The sequence below is a fragment of the Centruroides sculpturatus genome, unplaced genomic scaffold (assembly GCF_000671375.1).
Source record: "Centruroides sculpturatus isolate CEXI.00-Female unplaced genomic scaffold, Cexi_2.0 scaffold607, whole genome shotgun sequence".
NCBI lineage: Eukaryota > Metazoa > Arthropoda > Arachnida > Scorpiones > Buthidae > Centruroides > Centruroides sculpturatus.
The window spans coordinates 110,634-135,179 of NW_019384856.1; the positions used below are offsets into that span (position 1 = coordinate 110,634).

A 24,546-nucleotide genomic window follows, 5' to 3' on the forward strand; every position below is an offset into this window, starting at 1 on the left:
AATAAAATTGTTCATTTTTCTGAAAATTTTTTAAAACAGTAGTAATACATAGTCTTGGAAAAAAATTACAAAATTTGTTGAAAATAGAACTCAAAAGCTCAACAATTTGATGTTTATGAAGGATCACTTGGTTCCAATTATTCACAAACATGGAGATCATTATATATAGTTCACCATAGATAATATTTTAAATTATTATTTGATATAACTCTAATTTATATATGATTGATATAATAAAATATCTTTGTAACACTACATCAAAGTATATCTTGTAATTACTTGTGTATAATTAAATAAATTAATATGTTAAAGGACTAAAAATAAAAAGTTTTTAGTTAAAAAACAAGTAAAAATATACTCTTTCTATTTCCAACTTTGAAGATTCTATAGGTCAAAACTAACAAACAAGTGACAAAGAATAAGTAGACTTTATCATTACTATTCTTATTTTATTATTGATACAATCCAAATGCATTTCACCATCAGGCCTCTTCAGTGGATACATCAAGATATCAATTGCTGGTTATGCTTTATATCCAGCAGTCGTTCCCAGCATGCATCAACAATCCTTCCACCATTTAAATTAAGTACATTTGCATATTCGATGATGCAAAAATGTTCTACAGTTTTTCTTTCGAAATTATTTTCTATTTTATACAGAATTTTAGTATTTTTTCTATTTATATTACAATTAAATTCTCTACAATGTAAAAACCATGCTGATTCCGTCCTTCTCAATCTAATGGCCGCCATGTTCCTTTATTCTCAACTCCAATCTTCTTCCGGTTTCCCCGATGTAATAATTTGGACTTCTACATGTACATGACATTCTGTATACAACACCGGCGATCTTAAATTGATCTCTGGACGAATTTTCACTGTTTATTATACTGATAATATTTGACATTTTATTCTTTTGATTCGCAACTATACATATAGAAAATTCTTTAAATATCAGTTTGTATTTTTCAAAAATATTAGTAACATAAGGAAACTTTACATAAGAAATATTTTATATGTCATTTTTAACATTAAATCTACATTTTAAATATAAATTATACCACTTACAAAGGATATACTTTGGATAATCATTTAACAGAAATTTTTTAAAACAATTGTTTTACTTCAATATCTATATTTTCTTGCAGAGTTGTTTGATTCAATATCTTTCTCAATTCCATAATAAAAACATTCTTTTTGTTTCCTATAGGACAGTAAGATTTATAGTTAATAGTTAATTTAGAAAAAAAAATTGTAGAACAGCTTTGCATCACCAAACATGCAAATGTACTTTATTTGAATGGTGGAATGATTGTTGATGCATGCTGGGAACGACTGCTGGATATAAAGCGTAACCAGCAATTGATATCTTGATGTATCTACTGAAGAGGCCTGATGGTGAAATGCATTTGGATTGTATCAATAATAAAATAATAATGGTAATGTCTAGTTATTCCTTGTCACTTGTTTGTTAGTTTTGACCTATAGAAAAGTCGTAAATAGAAAGAGTATATTTTTACTTGTTTTTTAACTAAAAACTTTTTATTTTTAGTCCTTCAATATATACAAATCCCATTGGTTTTTAATAATTGAATTTATATTAATATGTTAAGCAATATTAATCTTATTCTAATCACTTAAAAATTTTATATATTTCAGAAAAGAACATAAATTTTCCAGTCAAGAAGAAACTGAAGTGTCTGATCACAGAGAAAAACAGTTATCTGTAAGCTTCACTATACTTCATATTTTTAATTATATATAGATAGATGCTCACTTAGATAAATCGTTTATCAGTAAATTGTTGTTATGGTTGAATATATTTAATTAATAAATCAGGGATAAAAATAAATCTTTTTATGTTTAAAAATNACTTAATAGGTTTGAAATATTTATTAGAAATTTATGTTACATTTATTTTACACTATATCCTCAATGTTCATGGATGTCAGTGTTTGGAAATTCAATCATTCGTGATTGGAAATATATGTACCAAAATTTTAATTCTTGTGAAAGGTTTCAACCTTTTGGGAAATAGAACACATATCACTGTAAACTGGAGTTAGCATTGTGCCTTCTTGAACATCCCAATTTGCACAGATGCTAAAAGTTCACTGCACTCACTCATTTTATGGTGTATGTTATAAGTTCTCTTACTGTGGTTTTTTTTGTTGCTAAAATAAAATGACTTTTGCAGCATTATAAACCAATTGCATACTATATTTATTTAATAAAATTGTTCATTTTTCTGAAAATTTTTTAAAACAGTAGTAATACATAGTCTTGGAAAAAAATTACAAAATTTGTTGAAAATAGAACTCAAAAGCTCAACAATTTGATGTTTATGAAGGATCACTTGGTTCCAATTATTCACAAACATGGAGATCATTATATATAGTTCACCATAGATAATATTTTATTAAGTTAAACAATATCTGACAATACATCTTAGCTATGGATAAGAATTCATGTTGAGAAAAAGAAAAAAATAGCATTATCAATATTGGTATCAGGAATGTTTTGGGTACAATACTTAATAAAATAACTTATCAAATTAAAAGAATTATAAAAATTACTCTTTTTGATGGAGAAAAACTACATCTCAAAATTAATTAATGGAAACATACAAACTTGTGGTATAAAATGATTTTTTTTAAAAAAAAAAAAGCAAAAACTAAAATAATTCTGATGTACAAATTTGTAGAAAAGAATATTGACAAATTATATTCTGAACTGAAAGCAGAAGTGATATATTTGTTTTATTGTTTTCTACAGTACATACAGTAGAATTGTTACCATACCTATTGCAAAGGTANTTATTATTCAAAGTAATTTCCTTAAGAAGGTAAGTATTTTTGTCTTCACCCAGCAGTTTTGGAAACTTTATAAATATGTTTAAATTTATTTCCACCTTGCATTTAATATCTGTGATTTTAGGACATATGAAACACAGTAACACATCATGAATGAAATGGCTTATAAAAATTTCTCTTCTTTGTTTTAATGATTCAAAAGAGATTATAAAGTAACATAGCATTAGTATTAAAAAGTTTTTGTTGTTAAATTATAGTATATAGTAATCCTGTGACCCATGCAATGATTTCAAGATACCTGTTTTGAAAGTTTAGAAAGTATTAGTTTTTATAAATAACTTTGTAACTTGCACATTTATATATAAATCTAAATGTGCAAAGTTAAAATTTTTCAGTGAGAACGAGGTCTTGAAGGTGTTGTGAAAAGTCTTAATGACTAATTTGTTTTAATGACTAATTACTCAAAGTTACTAATTATGAACTTCAGATAGAAAAATTATCATCAAATAAACAACAGATTTCCCATTAAATGTAATACTTGTTCTGTTATAATCACAGTATTATTTTCTTTTCACTTATACAGGTATATCTTGAGTTATGTCGTTTCGAGTTACATCGTTTGTCAAAAAATATATGGAAAAATAAAAATCAAGTTTAAGTCATTTTATTCGACTTTACGTCTGTCTGCCACAAATATTGAAGTCGTAATATCACTAGAAAAATGTTTAAAGCACATAAAATCATATTATAATGTATACATTTACAAGTATATACTGTATTTACAGTATATGCATTCGTAAATTTAAATTACTTTTTTCTGTACTATATTAAAAACTAAAATTTATTTGTTTGTAAGCTTAAAATAGATCCTTATTAACCATATATTATTAAAAATGCATTAATAAATAAAATACAGAACGGGAATTGGTAATTTATGGTTTAGCCTAGTGGCAAGTAGATTCGGAGACAAGTAAATTCGACTTACGTCATTTTTCGACTTAAGTCGTTCTCCTGGAACCAATTACCGACGTAAAGCAAGGTATACCTGTAATATATATACAGGGTGACAAGTTTAAAAAAATTAATAACTCACAAACTATCTACAGTAAGATGATGCAGTTTTCACAGAAATGCTTAGAAAGAATAAAAATTTTAGTACCAAAATAGTTACATTTCTTGCCATTAGATGGTCATCTAGATAGTGCTGTAAGAAACTGAAAGCAGGCAAGAACTTACCTGTATAACATTCATGCAAGATGGAGCACCTCCACACATTTCTGCTCCTGCCAAACAACTGCTTATGACAATCTTTGGAGAGAACCATGTCCTCGGTTGCTTTTCTCCACATGAGTGGTCTCCAAGGTCTCCAGACCTTTCACCTTGTGACTTTGGTTATGGGCCAAGTCAAAGGTGTATAGACATCAGATAACTTCATTATCCATGTTGAAGAACTCTATCCAACATGAAGTTTCAGTAATACCAACTGAAATGTTCTTTAATGCTGTTTATAGTGTCATACCTTGTCTAACAGCTGTGCTCATGAATGATGGGCACCATATTGAACATTTGTAAATTTGTTAAAATAAGAATTAAAATATAAAAATGTTCTTAGTGTAAGCTCTAGTAACAACTACACAAATTATGTAATCTTATCAAGTGTCATCTAATGGCAAGAAATTAACAATTTTGGTACTAAAATTTTTATTACACCTAAAAAAATCTTGCTTCTTTCTAAGTGTTTCTGTGAAAACTGCATCATGTAAATAGTTTGAGAGAGATTGATTTTTTTTAAAATTTCTGTGACTTTTGAGACATCCTGTATTATAAAAATAATAATTACAATAAAAAATAAAGTAAAATTACAGTATAGCATCGATTATCCAAATGTCGATCAACTGAAACGTCAATTAACTAAAAGCATTCCACTTGGCAAATTTAAATTCCACTAGTGCTATTGCGCTGCAATCTTTGGCTATGTCTTGGGCTACTCCAATATTATTTTTGTTGGTGTGCGTGTTTTTAGCTGGCAGCACTGGCGTGACCATGAGAAGGTACTTAACAGTTTGTGAGTCGCTAGGAATGGTTTCCTTACTTGAGTCACATGGATCTCTTAGACCCAGTGTTTTTTTTAATATAAAATTATTCAATTTTATCTATCCCATAAAGAAATAATTTTTTTGTCGAATTCTGCACTTCTTTTTCTATTTAGTGGTATACATTACATGTATATTGACAAAATTGCTTTTTTAATATTTATTTTTACATAATTTGATGAAAAAAACGCAAAAAATAAACATATCAAATTTCAACTCGCTGTAAGTTATCTCATGTTTCCCTGATTGTCATCGGGTTTGTTGGTAAATGGAGAAGAAAGATGAGTCATTCGTATGAAGTTAGTAGAAGTTTAGTACTACTGTACTGCCAAAAGATTTTTTAAACAGATCTCACATTACCCCTACTGCAAGAGTCAATAAACATTAATTGTTTTGTGGCTCTATTAACAGATGTGTTTTTCTGGGTTGTAAATCTACTAATTGACAAAGGTTTTATTTCATTTTACTCATAAGAATGTTGTCTTTATGATTTAATAGATAGTTTCATTAGATTTTTACACATGAATTTTATTTTTAATTTTTTATGTGATATAGTCATGTGTTAGGCTTAAATCGATCATCTAATACAAAAATTTGACACCGCTCAGAATATTATAGAATCCATCAAAATTCTTTGCTGATAGTTTAGAATTATATGTTTTCTCTGCATGAAATGAAGTAATCGAAAAAATAATGGGTGGATCATCAAAAATTCGGCAATTTACATGTTCTCAATTATGTAATTTGTTTTCTTCATAATATAAAATCTTTACATAACAATACTTTAAAAATGCATTGATGTCAATTCCTGAATGATATAAAAATGCAGTTATCAAAAATTTTATCATTTACACAATTTGTATTATCATAATTTATTTTTGTGTTTTTTTCTTGTGCGACAAAAAAGTTGTGACGCAATCAAACGCAGCGATTTCATTTATAATTACTTGGGTTGTAGCTCGGGCTGCCTTTTTAAGTTTGTATTGTTGTGCAGCGATGGAAAATTAATAGATAATAATAAAATTGGCTTTGTTATACAGTATATTTTTCACTCAATATATTGCAGTTTTCAAGAACCTATTGATGAAGTTAAGTGAGTACTTGCTGTCCTGTAAATAATTTAATTTTCTTTATAGTCATATCAGTTTAATATCAGTATTACAGTGGAACCTCGCATAACAAACAAAACAAATTCTAAAACATGACTTGCTTAATGAGTGTCAAGAAAAGAGGAAGTCCTGGATTCTGCGCATGCTCCATCAGTTTGTGTTTAGCACTTGTTCCGCTAGCATCTTAGTGTTGCTTATGATCACACATTTTTCCAAACTTGTATTTGCACATATTATGTATAAACATCAACAACCATAGCCCATTACATAATAAACACACCAAACGATTGTACTATATTAAAAACTAAAATTTATTTGTTTGTAAGCTTAAAATAGATCCTTATTAACCATATATTATTAAAAATGCATTAATAAATAAAATACAGAACGGGAATTGGTAATTTATGGTTTAGCCTAGTGGCAAGTAGATTCGGAGACAAGTAAATTCGACTTGCGTCATTTTTTGACTTAAGTCGTTCTCCTGGAACCAATTACCGACGTAAAGCAAGGTATACCTGTAATATATATACAGGGTGACAAGTTTAAAAAAATTAATAACTCACAAACTATCTACAGTAAGATGATGCAGTTTTCACAGAAATGCTTAGAAAGAATAAAAATTTTAGTACCAAAATAGTTACATTTCTTGCCATTAGATGGTCATCTAGATAGTGCTGTAAGAAACTGAAAGCAGGCAAGAACTTACCTGTATAACATTCATGCAAGATGGAGCACCTCCACACATTTCTGCTCCTGCCAAACAACTGCTTATGACAATCTTTGGAGAGAACCATGTCCTCGGTTGCTTTTCTCCACATGAGTGGTCTCCAAGGTCTCCAGACCTTTCACCTTGTGACTTTGGTTATGGGCCAAGTCAAAGGTGTATAGACATCAGATAACTTCATTATCCATGTTGAAGAACTCTATCCAACATGAAGTTTCAGTAATACCAACTGAAATGTTCTTTAATGCTGTTTATAGTGTCATACCTTGTCTAACAGCTGTGCTCATGAATGATGGGCACCATATTGAACATTTGTAAATTTGTTAAAATAAGAATTAAAATATAAAAATGTTCTTAGTGTAAGCTCTAGTAACAACTACACAAATTATGTAATCTTATCAAGTGTCATCTAATGGCAAGAAATTAACAATTTTGGTACTAAAATTTTTATTACACCTAAAAAAATCTTGCTTCTTTCTAAGTGTTTCTGTGAAAACTGCATCATGTAAATAGTTTGAGAGAGATTGATTTTTTTTTAAATTTCTGTGACTTTTGAGACATCCTGTATTATAAAAATAATAATTACAATCAAAAATAAAGTAAAATTACAGTATAGCATCGATTATCCAAATGTCGATCAACTGAAACGTCAATTAACTAAAAGCATTCCACTTGGCAAATTTAAATTCCACTAGTGCTATTGCGCTGCAATCTTTGGCTATGTCTTGGGCTATTCCAATATTATTTTTGTTGGTGTGCGTGTTTTTAGCTGGCAGCACTGGCGTGACCATGAGAAGGTACTTAACAGTTTGTGAGTCGCTAGGAATGGTTTCCTTACTTGAGTCACATGGATCTCTTAGACCCAGTGTTTTTTTTAATATAAAATTATTCAATTTTATCTATCTCATAAAGAAATAATTTTTTTGTCGAATTCTGCACTTCTTTTTCTATTTAGTGGTATACATTACATGTATATTGACAAAATTGCTTTTTTAATATTTATTTTTACATAATTTGATGAAAAAAACGCAAAAAATAAACATATCAAATTTCAACTCGCTGTAAGTTATCTCATGTTTCCCTGATTGTCATCGGGTTTGTTGGTAAATGGAGAAGAAAGATGAGTCATTCGTATGAAGTTAGTAGAAGTTTAGTACTACTGTACTGCCAAAAGATTTTTTAAACAGACCTCACATTACCCCTACTGCAAGAGTCAATAAACATTAATTGTTTTGTGGCTCTATTAACAGATGTGTTTTTCTGGGTTGTAAATCTACTAATTGACAAAGGTTTTATTTCATTTTACTCATAAGAATGTTGTCTTTATGATTTAATAGATAGTTTCATTAGATTTTTACACATGAATTTTATTTTTAATTTTTTATGTGATATAGTCATGTGTTAGGCTTAAATCGATCATCTAATATAAAAATTTGACACCGCTCAGAATATTATAGAATCCATCAAAATTCTTTGCTGATAGTTTAGAAATATATGTTTTCTCTGCATGAAATGAAGTAATCGAAAAAATAATGGATGGATCATCAAAAATTCGGCAATTTACATGTTCTCGATTATGTAATTTGTTTTCTTCATAATATAAAATCTTTACATAACAATACTTTAAAAATGCATTGATGTCAATTCCTGAATGATATAAAAATGCAGTTATCAAAAATTTTATCATTTACACAATTTGTATTATCATAATTTATTTTTGTGTTTTTTTCTTGTGCGACAAAAAAGTTGTGACGCAATCAAACGCAGCGATTTCATTTATAATTACTTGGGTTGTAGCTCGGGCTGCCTTTTTAAGTTTGTATTGTTGTGCAGCGATGGAAAATTAATAGATAATAATAAAATTGGCTTTGTTATATTGAAAACTCAATATATTGCAGTTTTCAAGAACCTATTGATGAAGTTAAGTGAGTACTTGCTGTCCTGTAAATAATTTAATTTTCTTTATAGTCATATCAGTTTAATATCAGTATTACAGTGGAACCTCGCATAACAAACAAAACAAATTCTAAAACATGACTTGCTTAATGAGTGTCAAGAAAAGAGGAAGTCCTGGATTCTGTGCATGCTCCATCAGTTTGTGTTTAGCACTTGTTCCGCTAGCATCTTAGTGTTTCTTATGATCACACATTTTTCCAAACTTGTATTTGCACATATTATGTATAAACATCAACAACCATAGCCCATTACATAATAAACACACCAAATGATATGCCAAATTCTTTTACTATGTAGGCTATAATTATTAATATAATTAAATATTAAAAATTAATTAATTTGACTAGAGGTAGTCAGTTATGCTGCCATCTCATATTAAATTTAATAACTAATTCCAAATTAAATTTCAGAAATGTCTAAATTAAAAATTAATTATATATAACTATTAAATTTTGTAAGCCTAGAAGTTTGACAATAGCATTTGGAATGTTGAGCACGATTCCAATGACGTTCCAAACACCATTGTTAAACTTCCAGACTTACAATATGGCAGCGCTCAACGTTTGACGTTCATGTTTCAGAGATGAAAACTTCGGCCACAACCTCTAATATTTAATTATAGCCTTTACATAGCCCAAGAATTTGGCATATCTTTTGGTATGTTTATCAGACATATTATCTGTGATTTTTTTTAATGGAATTCGAATTTCAGGTTAGTTCATTCATGCTAGAAGAAAAGATGATGATTCATGCTCCTTAACAATGTATATTGTATAATTGTCTCTAAATAAACATTATACATAAAATATTTGAGTATTTATTTCAGCATGGAACACATTATCGTATTTTACATTAATTTATATGGGAAAAACTGTTTCGTTTAACAGGTGTTTCGTATTACCAGTAAGATCCTGGAACTAATTATGCTCGTTAAATGAGGTTCTACTGTACTGAAACTGAAGAGGAACTGAAAGCAATTTTTATTACAGAAGATGGCTTTATTATATTTTTATTTATTTCTTTGTTAATATTCTGCTTTGGTCTTTTGTAATCATTGACAGAAGTTTACAATGAAATTAGTTATTCTGCATGTCATTACATGAGAATGGAAATTTATTATATTAAAGATGATAGAAATTTTATTGGAATAACAAATTTTATTATAATTATTTTGTTATGAAGTATTGAATCACCAGTTATTTTGTGATAGGAATAAAATTATACCACAAATATTAATTAAAATTTTATTTAAAACAGTTGTTTTTATTAAAAATATATATTTATTTACAGGATAAAGAAGTAAAAGAGCAGTCACGAAGAATAACAACACGTAAATTATCTTTATCATGTATGCAATGTTTTTATTTATTATCTTCATTTTATAAATAAATAAATTAATAATCTAACCAATCAGTAGAAAACTAAATAATAATTTTTTTTACGATAAATAGTATAACCAAAATACTATTTGTTTGTTGTGTTTATTTAAGTAATTTGTAACATGGTTGTATATAGATGAGATTTGACTCATGTAACACCTTATTAATAAATATTGAATTAGATAAAACATAGATTTTATATTTTATTAAATACAAAATTATGATTTTATTTCTATATATAATAGATTATTTCTAAATAATAATGGCATATGTAAAGAGAATCTGGAAATAATGGACCAGTTTTTTAAATTCGGTTTCTAAGATTCAACTAAACAGTACTAACTTTAATTAAACATTAAATTTACACTCACATCATACAGATTTGACACAACATATAAAAAGCATAGACACCATTAAGCAATCGTGGACTCAAAAGACACTCCATGGCAGGCATCCCTATGACCTGGCCCAGGATTCTGTTGACAAAACTGCTTCAAACAGCTGGCTAGCTCAGGGATGCCTTTTTGGGAAGACAGAAGGATTTATGATTACCATACAGGATCAGGTCATAAATACTAAAAACTATAGAAAACACATACTCAAAGATACAACATTCACGAATGACACATGCAGAAATGTTACATCATGCCAGAAACCATACAACACATCACTTCTGCTTGCAAGATATAATACACCAAGAGCTTGCAAAGAAACACAAATTGGTAGACATCCATGAACCATGCTACAAGTATATTCCACAAACAGTATTGGAAAACAACACACACAAAATGTACTATGACAGAGCTGTAATCACAGATAAAACAATTTACCACAACAGACCAGACATCACACTCATTGGCAAACACAATAAAATCACATACATTATAGACATATCTGTTCCAAACACTCACAATATACAAAATACATGCACTGAAAAAATCTGCAAGTACACAGAACTCACCCAAGAAATAAGGCATCTGTGGAGGATGGATAGGGTGCTTATTGTACTTGTTATTCTCTCCTATACCACACACACTACACAAAAGCATGAGCACATTACAATTGAATAGAAACACATCATACTACAGAAGGCCACTATATTGAATACATGTCATATTGTTAGGAAATTCCTGAATACAGACACACACACACACTGACACACTTATTTAATTTTTGTTTTGTTTTGATTACTATGTCTTGACTGTGTTTCGGCATAGTACACAGCCACCTGTGTCAACTAAGTATAACTCACCAAACTCAATAAAAATAATAATAATATAAACTCTTGGTAGTCACCACCTTATCTAGATGAGAAAACTCATTAGTTACTGTGAACTACTGAGCAATTTAAAATAGATCATAGTTTTAATTATATTTATATTTATTATGATTATATTAATTAGTTTTCCTATTAAATTTTATTTACTTTTTAAAACACATAGTGAGATATTTCAATGAGCAAGATAAATTTTTAATTTCTAAAATACTTTTAGCATCCAGAAAAGAAAATCAGACTCTTGGTAATTCTGAAAGACCACAAAGGAAAAGAAGATGGGGGTCAAGTACAAAAGTGGCAACTAAGCCATCTGTTAGTATTTCGACTGATTCCCTTAAGGTAAAAATTGCATTTTATTGTGAAAGATTTATTTTGTAATTATCATTGGATTTCTTATTGGAAAAGTTGGAAAAGGTTTGTGTAACAACTTGTTGATAACATGAACATACAAGGAACAGTCAAAAAGTAATGTCTCATTTTTTCCCTCATTAAATAAGTTTGTAATGTGAGAAATTTGAATTTGGCATAATTTCCCCTACCTTCATCATTCACAATAACAGCTTTGTAAGTCAACAGGTTACAGCTTAGCATTGTTTTAGAAAATGGCTGATATTGACATATGTATAAGATAGCAATCTGTGATAGAATTCCTGATTGTAGAAGGTAAAACACTTAAAACCATGACATACTAGATGATTTTTGTGGGAACATATCACCAGGTAATAGAAAAACATGTTTCTTGGGCAGTGGAAGATGAGTCATTGGGGAATCAAATTGCTTTAACTCTCCTGTTGCTCACTGTAACCAATGAGTGCACATAGATTTATCATCTGAGTATAACTCTTGTTTACAGCACAAAAATAAAAATGGAGGACAGTCGTTCATCGACAGTTAATAGGATATGATGCTTAACTTTATTAATTCAATCATAAGAAACAATTTACAGTATAACCACACTATTAAAGAATAACACAAGGTACTCAAAGATACATAATTTTGTGCCATTAGCAAAAATTTATGATTACCAGGTAGAAATGTTGAACATATGACTCCAGCGACTTATCTCCATGTGTGTCCAGACCACTGAACATCAACAGGTTTTTGTCACTCAGACACATGTCTCCAGGGTGAAAAATCGTCTTGTGTCACAGCCTTGAGTTGCATTGATGAAAGGCTGAAGAATGTTTATGGGAATGCAACAGTCCTCCATAATCCAGCATCTAACAATGCTGGGTTACAGAAGACTGTATGGAAGCTGAAGAGCAAACCTTGGCTGATGAAAAGTGAAGCAGCTGACTGGCCACTGCAGTGATTTCATAGAACATTAATAACTCAATGAGATCATTTGTGCTGACTGCTATGTAACAACTGATGAATTGTGCTGCATGCTTACCATTGATAAAGGCAGTGTGATGTACATTATTGATAAACTAGGCTACTCAAAGGTTTTTGCATGGTGGCTACTGAAAATGTTCACTAACTAGAATAAAGAAGCAAGAAAAACAAAAGCTATTGATCTGTTGCATCACTTCATTATGGAAGAGAAGGAGTTCCTGGCAAAAATTGTGATGGGATAAGACTAGTTTATTTCTTTGAACCTGAATCCAAGAGGCAACACACACTACCTAGGAAGAAAAAAATTCAAAAGTGTGTCATCCACAGGAAAAATTATGGCAACGGTGTTTTGGTTGTAATGAAGGGTGTAATTCTAGTGGATTTTTGGAGCACAGGTGCATAATAAAGTCTATTCAATATGTCAGCACTATGAATAAGCATAAAACATATCTTTGGTGAATTCACCCAACAAAAGCTCCTGTTGGTGTTGTTCTTTTGCATGGTCGTGCTAGACCACACACTAGTGTGCAAACCATTTGAGAGATTGCAAAAAATGAATAGGAGGTTTGCCTCATCCACCATACAGTCCTAACCTAGTATTATCAGATTATCTCATCTATTTGGGCCATTAAAGAAAGTTCAGTGTGAGAATCCCTTTGAAAAGGAGACCCTGATAAATTCTGTGAGAACTTAGGAAAGTTATACTACATGCTGTGTAAATTTAATTTAGTTTTCTTGTAAAATAAGAGAGAACTGACCGACCCTTATATAATACAGTGGAACTTCGGTATACGACCATAATCCGTTCCTGATGTTTGGACTTATACCGAATAGGACGTATACCGAACCAACCTTTCTCATAAGAAGTAATGTAAAAATGATTAATCCGTTCTCATGTAAAAAAAATATTGCTGACTTTAACCCCTTTTGAGCCGCCCATTTTTTTAGAATTTTTAATTAAGCATAAAAAATACTTAAAACTGAAAAAAAAACGAAAGAAATGCGTTAATTTTGAAGAAAAAGCTTCAAAGTCTAAGTTTTTTTGTCTGTCCTTTCTGCGAAATTTAACACCAATGAGTTATTGTTTACACAGCTGGATGACCTTGAACACAGCTGGAGTCGGATTTCCCGGGACATTCTCATAGACATCGCAGGAGGACAAGGGTTTGAAGTAGGGTGACTTCAATCTGGCGGTATATTTTTAAATATTTTTAAAAAATTATAATTTTTATTGAGATTTCCGACCCCCCCCTAATTAATTAAACTTCTATATAATAAAATCTATTAATTAAAAAAATTAAAAAACTATCGGAAGTCGTTTTTGACATCAGAAAGCAGCTTTAAAAAACTTTACCGAATAAAAATCGGTGCACTACAACTTTAGAATGATTAATTAATTTTGATAAAAAAAACTCCCATTAAAAAACATTAAGCCTTAATCGAGCCTTATCAAAGGCTTATTAAAATCGCGATAAAATTTTTTCGCGTGCGCAAAAAATTCTGAAAAAAATTTGGGGACCTAAAATACATTCCAAAAATTCAAAAAAAAATAATTTTTTTAAAAGTGGCCTTAACGACCGATTTTTACGTAACGCTATAAAACTTGCTTGAGTCACACTCGAGCGCGGCTCAGAAGGGGTTAAACACTTTGCTTTCCTGGCTAGTTCCTGCTTGATTTTTCATGAGATCAACATGCATCTTTTTCTCGCAAATAATTGCTTCTGATAGGATGTCGCCAGCACACTGTTTTTCAGTTATCCAAGCAAAAGTAATTTCTCAACATGATCTAATGTCTTTGATCTCTGTTTAGAAATTGATTTAACTCCTTTCGCAACGTTAGCCGATTTAATAATGTCTTTGTTTTTCACGATTGTCGATATCGTCATTCTCGGAATACGGTGTGCAACAGTTAAATCTTGAACACGCGTGCCACCTTCATTTTTCTCAACAATCTCTTTTTTCAGTTCCATTGTGATTCTAGTCATTTTTTTTTTATTTTTATTTTCTGTTGCTTTTCATTTGTCTTTTTTTCAATTTGTGATTAATAAAAATAATAAAATTTTATTTACAAATTAAAATCAGAAGAAATTTAACAAAGTTATAAACCGTTGCACTGCGAACGTCTAGTCTGGTCTAGTACACTGATAGTGCTACTTGTTCATAGATGGCGCATATAATTGAATTAAGTCGTATACCGAGCAAAATTTTTTTTGGCCAAACAGGACGTATTCTAAAGCAGGCGTATACCGAGGTAACACTGTATTACATAAATTCTTTCTTTTAAAACTTTGTTTTATTTGTCAAACTTTTGAATTTAACTGTAGTGTGTCTTTGCACTTTTCTTTAATTTTATTGAAACTTTAAAAGACCATAAAGATTAATTCCATTGGACAAAATGCAGTTTGATTATTATTTGTACTGTTTATTAATCATTAAAAAAATCTTTTGTTAATGATTAATAAACAGTATTTAGTTATGCTGATTATTAATTGCTTTTAGTTAATCAAGAAAAAAACAGGTTGCTTTTTGCTTATATTTTGTTCCTTTTGACAATGATGATTAAACCATTAATCAGTTATATTAATCTAATATATATTTATGAACTGAATTTCACTGACTCTGCAGGGTAACTGTCACAATCAAAATTATGTATCATGTTGCAGAGCATTGAAGGAGTAAAGTAGGTCTTATCAGTCATCATCAATTTACTCAGTCTAGAAAAATTATAAAATTATCAACAAGTTAACTTATTTATTCAAAAATTAAGTAAAATATTACAACAAACTACAGGGCTGGTTGTTGTAAAAAGTGTGATAATTTATTAAAACAGCAAAGTAAGAATAAGAAGAAAAAATTTTAGAATCAATGATACTGGAAAATTGTTTTTGATAGGGATTGTTAAAAAAAACAGTATAAGATGTGTGTTTTTATCTTTTAATTCAAGTCAACACACATCTTGGACAAAATTATAAGATTGAAACAGAAGTATCTGAATTTCATCACAAAGTATTGATTGATACATTAGAAATCAATTGCTATGCCTTTTTTAACCTTTTACCACTACCATCTGTTTACATTTATTTTGTAATCTATCTTAAAGCAATATAGGTCAGTCAGGTGATATTATTTTAAAAATTCACCAAAAATCAAATTATCATTATATTCATATGAAAAAATTGCATACATTTATTAATATCTTTAGTTTTAAATACGATATTTTTCAATACATTTTATTAGAAAAATATATAAGAAAAGAATTACTATATATCAGAACTGACATTTAAACTTGATAATTTGTACTTTTTGTTAAAATTAACATTGTCTAGTTACCTAGTTTTTTGCTGGCACTGAGCCAGAAAGACGTTGAATATTGTAGAATACAGCTCTATATAATACTTATGCATGTACGTTTATTCGTTGTGAAATTATTGCATATTATATCAAACATTTGTTTGAAATCAAAACTGCATTCTGCTATCAACTAATATAATGAACTAATATACTTTATTCACTTCATATCGAACAAGAATATAAATTTTGTAATAAACATATGATTACCGGTAGTAATACATGTAACATTTACTGATATTTTAGATTAAAATAAAAAATATATAAAATGCCAGAACTGAAGGTCACAACTTGAAAATTTATAACATGTTGACCTATTATAGCATGAATAAAATTATTATAGTAATATTATTGCATGAATATGCTAAAAATGAAATAAAAAATTATCAGGAAAAAATAAAAAAAAAAAATTTTAATTAATGCTTTTTTTAAGTCAACAAAACACCATCTGGACAACAATATGTGAAACAGACGATAGACAAGATGCTGCTGTCAAGTGCTGACATCTGTTGTCAATAAATTTTACAAAAATCGATTTTTACTAGGGTGCTGACGAATTGGTACCCTCGTGAAGAAAGGGTTAAGTAGTACTTGCAGCAATCCATCTGTCGTGGATGATGTGAAGGTTTCTAATAAACTTTTATCCAAGTTCCCCTCATGAAGTCTATGCCATTGTTTGTGTTGAATTGACAGTGTCCATTTTCATAAATGTTGCATGACAGCAGATCCCCACAGATTTTCTATAGAATTTAGGTTCAGATTTTATGCTGATCAGTTCAGAACAGTAATATTTTTGGCTGAAACTGTTTTTTGGTTCTTGTGGAATAATGGCATGGAGCATTATCCTTGTGAAAAATGCATTCGCTAGACATACATAACAGTGATTATGTTAGCAAATATTCCACAAGCATATCCTGATATAATGAAGTTATTCGTGTAGAATTTGTCACAATTGGTACAACACCAGCAGCAAATGCACTGCAGACCATCACTGACCCATCTCTAAACAGTTGCTTTGAGAAATACTGCTTGTTGTTACAGAAGCTATTTAATTTAAACGTTTCTTCTGTAAAAATATAATTCAATTTCTCTTCAAAGGGTGCATTTTTCTGGGCTGCAATGAAAGGAGGGTAGTTTTTAAATTTTGTGAAGCATAATGTTTTGATGGCATTTAAGACACTTTGGACTGTTTTGGAGGTATCTATAAATGCCACTATTTCTGAGAAGAAGCATTTGTTATAATGTGTGAGAGATGTTGCTTGTTTCTTTGATTCTGTTGGTCTTCCTGACTGCTTTCTTGTTCCATATTTAGCTGGATTTTGTAGGAAGGCATTCACAGTGGTATTCTAATGTCCTATGACAGCAGAAATCTGTGCTCCTGTTTTACCATATTCTTTCATTACCCTAATTTGTCCTCTCTTGAATTCAGACCATGCCTGCCTGCCTTTTGGCATGTTAATTGCTATCTGTTTGCTCCTATACTGAGTGATAATTGACATCATGTTAATTTGGTTTATGTAGCTAGAGATGTATGCAAATTATTTCGTGATTTGTCTGATGCTGTATATTGAATAAAGCAACAGACCATGGAACACATCTTGTACTTGATTTTTTTAAACTCTTTTATGCAAATATTTTCCTATGCCATTGGTTCTCATCATTCATTTTGTTTTATTTATACATAGCAATTATAATAAATTATTGCACTTTTTACAACAACCTAATGCTTTTGTCCAGCACTGTATATTTTCTGTATTATAATGGCAGTAGAGTTTAGGATTTCACCTACAGGTCATTTTGCTTCTGGCCACAAGATTAATTCATTTTCATTCATAAAATTTGATTTTGGAGAAAATTTTATTTCATTTTTCTTTAATAAAATATTCTTAAAACTAATGCAAAATTTCTATAAATTTTTGCACCAGTTTTAAGTGTATTTAAAGTAATGTAAAAATTTGAATTCTACAAAACAAAACTTTTTCATTTATTAATACTTCAATTATATTTGATAAATAAAGCCAAAACCAAAGATGTTCTAAAAAAATATACTGAATTTAATAATTGAATTCATAAATGTATACATATAGTTCAGAAAAGAACAATATTTATCATTTTTCTATATTTATTATTTTGCAGATTATTTTTGCAACTTTTTGCATTTATTATATCTAGTGAATTGACAATCTTAGTTTTTTATTTTTGTTATTTTTTCAGGATCTAATACCTGATTACAAACCAGTAGTAAAAAATGTTGTTTTATCATCAGAAGAATTAACTCCTACTGCTAATACACCTGAGGAAGAAGCTTTATTTGGAAGTCAGGAATTAAATAATCAACAGACTGAAATTCCTGGAATTCCAGAAATAAGTGAAAGTAAATTATTCTTATTTGTTTTTTTTACTTTTGAATTGATTTAAATTATAAAATTTTTTATATATCTAACAAAAAAAACTTACTTTTTTATTTTTGACTATAAATATTAATGTTTTAAATTTTGTAATAATTTTAAATTATTAATATAAAACTAAAATTATTAAATACTGATTAAATATTATTTTCTAGCTGATCAGGTAAAAGAAGATACATCAAAAGAAGAAAGTCCTCATCCTCCCACTCCACCACAGAATCCACCATCATGCATTATTCATATTAAGAATTTAGTTCGTCCATTCACTCTTCAACAGCTAAAACAAGTACTACAGAAAACTGGAACAATTGTAGAAGGAGGATTTTGGATTGACAAGATTAAATCAAAATGCTATGTAACTGTAAGTTTCCATTAAAATAATATGAGATCAGATTATAAAATTTATGCGTAATTGATACTAACTTATCTATAACCTTTTATATTTTAAAATTGGTTTTTTTTTTTTTTTTTCATTTTACTAATAACAAAAGTTTTCAAAAAACATCATATGCTAATGTCAAAGATTGTGTTAGGTTTGAAATTAGATATTTCTGTGAACCGCCAGGGAGAGTGTCCGGCAACAGGTCGTTAAACCTGATCACTGTCAAGATGTCAAAATTTTGTCTTTTTATTTAGCCCACCTTAACGGGTTTTATTTCTCAGATCGAGTGGCGGAGGGAGGAGTGCCGTCGGTAAGATGACAGGTGATATACGAGTAAAAGAGGCAAAATTTAACAAGAAACAACAATTTATTAAATCTAATGGCGGTTATTACAGCGTCTAGTTCGCGTCCCTAAAGCGCGGAGCGGCCGAGAGAGAGTTTACAGGACTTGGTTCCATACCTCTTTACTTCGTTATCCCAGTAAGGGAAAATTATCCAAATTAGATGGAGGACAGCAGACTCAAGAGTTGTTTTGCAGAGCAATCACTGAGTAATTTTTAGGCTGACCTAAAAGACATTTATCATGTCAGCGAAGCCGCTAACACAAATGGAAAAAAAGGACACTATTTTTAATTGTTCTCTTCACCTTGCGCCGGTTCTTGAACGACTCCCCCGAGAAGGGGAAGGAAGGGGTTTTTATAGTTTCGTCATGGGAGAATGGTCATGTGACCAATTGTTGTGAGGTAAAAGGTACGTGGATGGGTCAAAGTTGTCCCCGGGACCATGCTAACTATCAACTTTGGAGTTGGAATGTGGGATTAGTTTCGAAATGGACGGATGTTTACTTCAAACGAAAAGGGAAGATTGGAATTTTTTCCTTTTTTTTTTTTTATTAGATTTTCATTTAGGGTTTAAAGGAAAATTAAATTGGAGGGTTAGGAAACTGCGGGATATTAATTGGAAAATTCGGTAAAAATTCCGGATTTCACATTCCTGATAAATTGTAGTATAGATTTAAATTGAGATGGTTGCTTTGAGAGGATTTAAAAATGCAGTAAAATTCAATTTTGTAGCAAATTCAATTTCAATTTTATGCAAAGGATAATTATTATTTATTACTATAGACTATTTGCAAATGTTTTTACCCTAAACATTCATCAGTACTATTTCTGAAAATAAGATTTGGAAATCTAGAATGATTAGAATTATTGATCACAAAATACTAACAGCCTTGTTATAAATAATAATAATGATAATAATGTAGCAAGCAACAAGTAATTATTTGTAGAGAGATTGAATTATTAAACACACATAATATTTTCNCGTTATCCCAGTAAGGGAAAATTATCCAAATTAGATGGAGGACAGCAGACTCAAGAGTTGTTTTGCAGAGCAATCACTGAGTAATTTTTAGGCTGACCTAAAAGACATTTATCATGTCAGCGAAGCCGCTAACACAAATGGAAAAAAAGGACACTATTTTTAATTGTTCTCTTCACCTTGCGCCGGTTCTTGAACGACTCCCCCGAGAAGGGGAAGGAAGGGGTTTTTATAGTTTCGTCATGGGAGAATGGTCATGTGACCAATTGTTGTGAGGTAAAAGGTACGTGGATGGGTCAAAGTTGTCCCCGGGACCATGCTAACTATCAACTTTGGAGTTGGAATGTGGGATTAGTTTCGAAATGGACGGATGTTTACTTCAAACGAAAAGGGAAGATTGGAATTTTTTCCTTTTTTTTTTTTTATTAGATTTTCATTTAGGGTTTAAAGGAAAATTAAATTGGAGGGTTAGGAAACTGCGGGATATTAATTGGAAAATTCGGTAAAAATTCCGGATTTCACATTCCTGATAAATTGTAGTATAGATTTAAATTGAGATGGTTGCTTTGAGAGGATTTAAAAATGCAGTAAAATTCAATTTTGTAGCAAATTCAATTTCAATTTTATGCAAAGGATAATTATTATTTATTACTATAGACTATTTGCAAATGTTTTTACCCTAAACATTCATCAGTACTATTTCTGAAAATAAGATTTGGAAATCTAGAATGATTAGAATTATTGATCACAAAATACTAACAGCCTTGTTATAAATAATAATAATGATAATAATGTAGCAAGCAACAAGTAATTATTTGTAGAGAGATTGAATTATTAAACACACATAATATTTTCATTGATTTAGAAAGCTTTTGAATTTTTTTATTTTTTAAATGTCTGTTAATATACTGTTTATAGTTTTAACATTGCAAACACTATCACAAGATGAGAAAATGAAAATATAGTCTTTGTAGCTGTCAAAAATTTAATTTGAAACTATTTTTAAATATTTGTTGTGTACAGCAGAAATCATTGAATGATGTTATTGTGTAAGTAAAATAATTATTGGGCTGCAATTTGAAAAAATTGTAGACCTATAAGTTCCCACTGTCCTTCCTTAATCTCAAGAACAGAGTTAGATAGATGAAAGTTGAGACCACATATAAAAAGCTTGGGGATGGGAGGCCTTGATATACAAACTTTCAGTTTGTACCAAAAGTCTCGTTGTTTTAATTCAAAAATGTTTCCCTGAAAGGAGGATGACCGGCATGGCTGTATTGCTAACAGGAAAAGTATGATGTACAGTACAGGGGCAAGACATTACTAATTTGAGATGGATAGCATACATTTTAACCTATTTGATGTTGAAATTTTTATTTGTTTCCTGTGACGTCATGTTGAATTTTTGTTGATGTTAAGCCTAAATTTTTTTTTTTTTTTTAAATAATAGTGTTTACTGTATCGTAAAAAATTATTTTTTTGTTTTACAAATGAAATAAATATATTGAATAATATAGAAACAAAAAAAATTATATTTTAAAAGTTCGTTTTAATATAAAAATTGTGACACAGCGACATTTAGTATAAAAAATGTTCCGATGTAAACACGAAAATATTCGGGATCGCCCACGCAGGTCAGTGAGGTCAACACAAATATTTTTGGAACAACGCAGGACAGGTTAAATTAAATAAATTAAAAATATGGTTAATAATTGAAGCCTGGCATTGTGAAGTCATAATAAATAATTGTTATTTATGAATTGTCTAAAATTGAACTTTATCTAAATTGAATTTATCTAAAATTGAACTTTTGCAAGTTTCTTTAGAAATTTTCTTATTTTAAAATAATATATATATACTACTGTTGAAATACTGTATTATATAGCAAATACAATTTAAAAACCAAATAGTGATGCTTACAATATTAAGTATTCAGAACTTAGTAGAATAAAATTACTTCAAAACTTTTAAAATATATATGAGTCAACAGATTAAATAGTTATTTCATTTTTTATGTATATTTATGACTTGTATGTAGCTTTATGAATTTCTTCAGAAATGTTTTTATCTAATTATATTAAAAAATGAAATAATAATAACTCATTAATTTTTTCTAGATAAAATGTATTATACAATAATAACCAATTATTCTGCTTTTTTTATGCATCCATATTAGGAATAACTATAATGTTTATTTAGCCAGATGAAAAAGAACTATTTAACAGTTGTTTTATACATCTGATATATTTCATTATCTTGATATGTTGTTATTAATTTAGATATGTTTTTTTAAATATTTGATTATGTTTTAAATGTCTTTAAAATGATAAAATATAATAATCTAATAAAAATGTAACATATCAGGAATGGCCAAACTTTGTCATGAAAGAAGCCATATATTTCCTATCAAAAATATGCATGAGTCATATCCTCTATTGCCATGGTTCCCAATTAGTGGTATGTGTACTCCTGGGGTATGCGCGGCAATCTAAAATCAGTCGATTTAAAATTTAGATGCATGAGATGAAGCAATCAAAAAAATAATGGGTGGACCATCAAAAATTCAGCAATTTACAACATGATGTCGAATGCACAAATTTGTTTGTTTATAACTAAAAATATTCTCAAAATTTCATCAAAAAAATGCATTTGTGACAATACCTAAATGAAATTCTTACGCAAGAAACAAANAATATTCCAATTTATGGTGTGATTCAAATAAAATATTTCTTTTATTATAATAAGTATTAATTTAAATAAGGGTTCCATTATATTACAAATAATGTAAAAGGGTTCCATTGCAAAAAAAGTTTGAGAACCACTGCTCTATTGCCATGGTTCCCAATTAGTGGTATGTGTACTCCTGGGGTATGCGCGGCAATCTAAAATCAGTCAATTTAAAATTTAGATGCATGAGATGAAGCAATCAAAAAAATAATGGGTTGACCATCAAAAATTCAGCAATTTACAACATGACGTCGAATGCACAAATTTGTTTGTTTATAACTAAAAATATTCTCAAAATTTCATCAAAAAAATGCATTTGTGACAATACCTAAATGAAATTCTTACGCGAGAAACAAAAATTGTACAATTAACACAATTTGTTTTCGCAAAATTAATTTTGAAAATTTTTGTCACTGTTTCGAATAACTCCACCGACCACCTTCCCATCTCTGATCAAGAGGAATTAATAGACATTTCATGCAACAGCAGACTCAAGAGTTGTTTTGCAGAGCAATCACTGAGTAATTTTTGGGCTGACCTAAAAGACATTTATCATGTCAGCGAAGCCGCTAACATTAAAATTAAATAACCTGTTAGCATTAAAATTAAATAACCTTATGTTGTTTTCATTATTATTATTATTAGAATTGTATTTTAAAGGTAATAAATGTAAAAAAACTTGTTCTGTTTATCACTAGCTGTCTACCCACAGCTTCACCCGCATTATATCGAATTTTCTCGTGGGAGTAAGGTATTTTCTCACAGTAAAATGTAGCCTATGTCCATCTCCAACATGTAAGCTATCTCTGTGCCAAATTTTATTAAAACCTGTTCAGCGGTTTACACATGAAAAGGTGACAGACAGACAGAATTACCTTCGAATTTATATTAGTATGGATTAATATAAATTTCTGCTATAAGGGATACACAATTTTGAGCTCTTTCTTGAAGTGGTACGCAGGAAAAACTAATTAGGAACCACTGCTCTATTGGAATGTTATTTTATATTATATGGGGTCTAGAGTTAAAATGGTATAATCATTGCTGTTATGTTAGTTGAAACTAATTTAAAGAAAATTTTGTGAAAATAGTTTATTGTAAATTAATTTCTTTTTGTTTTATCTAAATATAGATCAATGTTTCTTTTTTTTCTACTTACTGGTAGGTTTGTGGGTTTGTAGTAGGGGACACTATACAGTCGACCCCCCCCCTATAAGATCATAGATACGTTTCATTTTTTAGGAATCCGATTTCTTACGAGTCGTTCCAATCACAGCTCGACACGTGTGAAGTTTACGGACTACGACTGATTGAAAGGTTTTCTTCCATAAAATTAATCGATTCTAGACTAATCCGACTCAACATTTTCAAAATACGTATATTTTTTTTGGAAATAATCCATATAAACTACGCTATAAACAAAAAATTGTAGGATTACTTACCGAGTGTGCACTATTAGACATCCCCATTGCTAAAGCTTGTTTTCGTCGCGGAACAACTCAGCAAATGGCGGCCGATTTCTAACAACTTATTTTTCTGTGAAAACTTCGTAGAACTTTGGAGACATCATTAATATAAATAATTTTAATCGCCGTTGAATAAGAAATGTTTCTTTCACAAGAAATGTATAAAATTACAGTACTGTATTAGACTTACGGTACCTAATTTACATACTG

At 29.6% G+C, this 24,546-nt stretch overlaps 1 protein-coding gene across 6 annotated transcripts in view; it reads left to right on the plus strand.

The window, feature by feature from the left end:
* The window catches only part of LOC111630578 (apoptotic chromatin condensation inducer in the nucleus-like), a 107,604-nt gene that overhangs the window by 68,010 nt on the left and 15,048 nt on the right, over nucleotides 1-24,546 (plus strand). For all 6 annotated transcript variants that reach the window (XR_002757547.1, XR_002757548.1, XR_002757549.1 and 3 more), the window contains exons 5-9: nucleotides 1,660-1,726; nucleotides 9,986-10,043; nucleotides 11,568-11,689; nucleotides 18,248-18,407; nucleotides 18,597-18,802. Coding sequence is in view for 2 of the 6 variants with exons in the window: in XM_023374692.1 (XP_023230460.1) it covers nucleotides 1,660-1,726; nucleotides 9,986-10,043; nucleotides 11,568-11,689; nucleotides 18,248-18,407; nucleotides 18,597-18,802 (613 nt within the window). In the remaining 4 variants the exon portion in view is untranslated. The remainder of the gene's footprint in view (nucleotides 1-1,659; nucleotides 1,727-9,985; nucleotides 10,044-11,567; nucleotides 11,690-18,247; nucleotides 18,408-18,596; nucleotides 18,803-24,546) is intronic.